Source organism: Diaphorina citri, unplaced genomic scaffold, assembly GCF_000475195.1.
Source record: "Diaphorina citri unplaced genomic scaffold, Diaci psyllid genome assembly version 1.1 scaffold24347, whole genome shotgun sequence".
NCBI classification, from domain to species: Eukaryota; Metazoa; Arthropoda; class Insecta; order Hemiptera; family Psyllidae; genus Diaphorina; species Diaphorina citri.
In genome coordinates, this window is record NW_007401688.1 from 1 (window position 1) to 792 (window position 792).

The window sequence follows — 792 nt, forward strand, 5'->3', positions numbered from 1 at the left end:
AATTTTATCAGTAGGGACACTTGGTTCAACAGTTATCTTGTTGCTAGGGTCTGTGAGAATGAGATTTTTCTTTTTGAGCAATTCCACCTTTTGTTTCCTAACATTGGCAGAAAATCCAAACTGATCTTCAAGCAAATGAGTTGGCTTGCTCAAATACTTAATGTATTTCTGATCAATGTTAATGTTTGACTTCTCCAAGGATCCAATAGATTTGTAATAATCCAGTAGTGTGTTAAGTCGAGTGGTGTGAGGATTACTTCTCTCTGGCCAACTGCCTGATGCAGTTTTCTGATCAGGAATATTGGAATCTCTAGATGTCCACCGACAGAAGAAACATGCTAGATAATATGCTCTATTGGATGGAGTGCTGTGTTTAGAAGGTGCTGGTTGTTGTGGTTGTGGTGTTGTTTCTCTCACTGTGTGAGAACGAACTGACAATGAATGCTGACATATTGGACATTCCAAACACAAATGGCAGGCTGTCTTCTTGAGTCGTACCTCACATGTTACATTGTCTAAACAGAAGGCACAATAAATGGAATCCACTTCATTGGAAACACAGTTTCCACACCTGATTACAAAGCAGTGACGACAGAAGTATGTCCTGCATACTGGTTTTAATGAACCACATGTACATGCTATGATGACCGCCTCCTGTTGAGCAAGGAATGCCATGATCAAGTCTGCAATAGAAAAATATTTATAATGTATTAGTAGGTGTAATCTTTACTCTGTCAATAGGAACTTCAAACTTAGAAGGCAAAAAGAGAAAAAAATATAAGTCCTACCGAG

General features: G+C 38.6%; 1 protein-coding gene across 1 annotated transcript; it reads right to left on the reverse strand.

The window, feature by feature from the left end:
- Nucleotides 1–20: 20 nt before the first annotated feature.
- Nucleotides 21–683, reverse strand: LOC103523483 (dynactin subunit 4-like; the record flags this gene model as incomplete). The annotated part of the gene is made up of 1 exon (XM_008488523.2): nt 21–683. A coding segment is annotated over one exon (663 nt), but the record flags the coding sequence as incomplete, so codon positions are not given.
- Between the last annotated feature and the right edge of the window lie 109 nt (nt 684–792).